Source organism: Entamoeba dispar, genomic scaffold (genome assembly GCF_000209125.1).
Source record: "Entamoeba dispar SAW760 scf_1105229461401 genomic scaffold, whole genome shotgun sequence".
NCBI classification, from domain to species: domain Eukaryota; phylum Evosea; order Mastigamoebida; family Endamoebidae; genus Entamoeba; species Entamoeba dispar.
Window position 1 is genome coordinate 1 of NW_001854674.1, and position 1,888 is coordinate 1,888.

At 14.5% G+C, this 1,888-nt stretch overlaps 1 protein-coding gene across 1 annotated transcript in view, besides 14 other annotated features; it reads right to left on the reverse strand.

Moving 5' to 3' along the window:
- Nucleotides 1–34: 34 nt before the first annotated feature.
- Nucleotides 35–165: a microsatellite.
- Nucleotides 166–219: 54 nt separating this feature from the next.
- Nucleotides 220–268: a sequence feature (AT_rich).
- A 31-nt stretch (nt 269–299) lies between these two features.
- Nucleotides 300–349: a sequence feature (AT_rich).
- A 50-nt stretch (nt 350–399) lies between these two features.
- Nucleotides 400–580: a microsatellite.
- Nucleotides 581–619: 39 nt separating this feature from the next.
- Nucleotides 620–730: a microsatellite.
- Nucleotides 731–843: 113 nt separating this feature from the next.
- Nucleotides 844–932: a sequence feature (AT_rich).
- A 46-nt stretch (nt 933–978) lies between these two features.
- Nucleotides 979–1,038: a microsatellite.
- Nucleotides 1,039–1,048: 10 nt separating this feature from the next.
- Nucleotides 1,049–1,113: a sequence feature (AT_rich).
- A 42-nt stretch (nt 1,114–1,155) lies between these two features.
- Nucleotides 1,156–1,182: a sequence feature (AT_rich).
- Nucleotides 1,183–1,219: 37 nt separating this feature from the next.
- Nucleotides 1,220–1,350: a microsatellite.
- Nucleotides 1,351–1,381: 31 nt separating this feature from the next.
- Nucleotides 1,382–1,429: a sequence feature (AT_rich).
- A 58-nt stretch (nt 1,430–1,487) lies between these two features.
- Nucleotides 1,488–1,509: a sequence feature (AT_rich).
- A 106-nt stretch (nt 1,510–1,615) lies between these two features.
- Nucleotides 1,616–1,652: a sequence feature (AT_rich).
- Nucleotides 1,653–1,750: 98 nt separating this feature from the next.
- Nucleotides 1,751–1,874: a microsatellite.
- Nucleotides 1,875–1,876: 2 nt separating this feature from the next.
- The window catches only part of EDI_049750 (60S acidic ribosomal protein P0, putative), a gene marked incomplete at both ends in the record, with an annotated part of 1,065 nt that continues 1,053 nt past the window's right edge, over nt 1,877–1,888 (reverse strand). The window contains one exon of the mRNA XM_001733372.1: nt 1,877–1,888. This exon is cut by the window's right edge and continues 1,053 nt beyond it. Within this exon, the coding sequence (XP_001733424.1) occupies nt 1,877–1,888 (12 nt within the window).

The following is a 1,888-nucleotide window of genomic DNA, read 5'->3' on the forward strand; positions in this document are numbered from 1 at the left end:
AAAGTAACAAAATGAAATTGAAAACATATGACTTATATAATAAAATATAAAAACAACATAAATATTTAAAATATAATGAAATAATGAATAAAATATAAAATAGATAATAAAAATAAATAAAAAAATTGATTGAAAATATCAAATTATAAAATTGAAAAGAAATAATAAATCATAAACATTGAATTTCAATAATTTTATTGAAAATGAAGAAAAGAACTCAAAAATATTAAAAGATTTTGTAATAATAAAGTATATAAATATTATATATGATACAATAAAATTGAGTCATTATACAGTACAAATTATCAATTTTATATAAAAATGATAATAGTAAAATGAAATATATAATGTAATCAATTTACAACACAAATACTCACATTTTTAATTTGATAAAATTGGAAATAAAATAATATAAATACATAATAAAATTGATAGAATAAATTACAAAAAGAACATAAAATTTAAATTAATTAATTATAACAAGATATAACAACTTAGTTAAATTAGTTGAAAAATATTTTTTAGAAAAATTAAACAACCCAACAAAAAAATGAAAATAAATAATGAAAATAATATAAAACTAGATATTGTATATTGTTATAATAAAGAGTTGATTGCAAAATAAATATCAATTTATAATAAAGAACAAATAAAGAAGAGAATAAAATAATATACAAATGACTATTCATATAAATGAATAAAATATAAAAAGTAAATATATTAAGATATATTATAGTACTTTTCATCTCCATTAGAGTACTTTCAAAAACAAACAGAACTGTAAAAGAAATAAAAATTATAATAGTGTAAAACTTATTAAAGAAATAACACAATTTGAAACAGAATAATAAATAAAGAAAAATAACAATATAAACTAGTTTAAAATAATAATGATTAAATTTTGGAAAAAAATAAAAAGTATATATTTAATTCAACAATAAATGAAAACACTTTATAAAATAAACTAATTGAATAGAGTTTTATTTATATTTTAATTTATTTTCATATTTAATTACTATTTCATTTTATTTTTATTTTTTAAATGAACTATAATATAAAATCTTACATTATTATTTGTAATAATTACTTTTCTTTATTTGATTATTTATAAAAGATTTCAATAATCTTAATGCATAAATTTATTTGTCTTACCAGTTAATTTTTTATTATTTAAATAATATACAGTTTTAGTCAGTATTGATAAATATTTAACTTAGACTTCTTTTTACTGTTATTGAATTATTCTATTTTTTTCTTTCATTATTTTTATTATTTCTTTTTAAACGTATTTAATATTTATATTAATGTTTAATATCTTATTTATTGTTCAATATTTATATTTTATATCTAATAATTTATCAACTAAAACATCATCATTTGGTATATAAATAATAATTTAGTTATAACTAATTAATAAAATAAATAATTAGTAATCCATTTATTTATATTTGATATATCTGCATGTTACTATCTCATTAACCGCCTTCTTAAAAAATTTTAAATAATTTTCCTCATTTACACTAAATATTTATGGTAACAATATACAGTACTTTTAGTTTATTTGCTAGATAATATATTTGACAATTTTGAGAGTGAATACATTAATGTTATTGTCAATATTTAATTATAACATCTAATTTATAAATAAAAAACTAGTTTTATTCATTTTACAAATATGATAATAACAGAAATCATTACCCCTGTTTATAATGATATTTTCTTTACATATTTCTGACTGTTTAACTTCATTTAAGAATAAAGAAAATTAAAATATTCTAATCTAATTAAAAAAAACCCAAAAAATAAAAATAGAAATGAAATATACAAAATAGATCTTAAAAATAACTAAAAATATCAAATAAATAATAATAAAATATTATAAACAAAT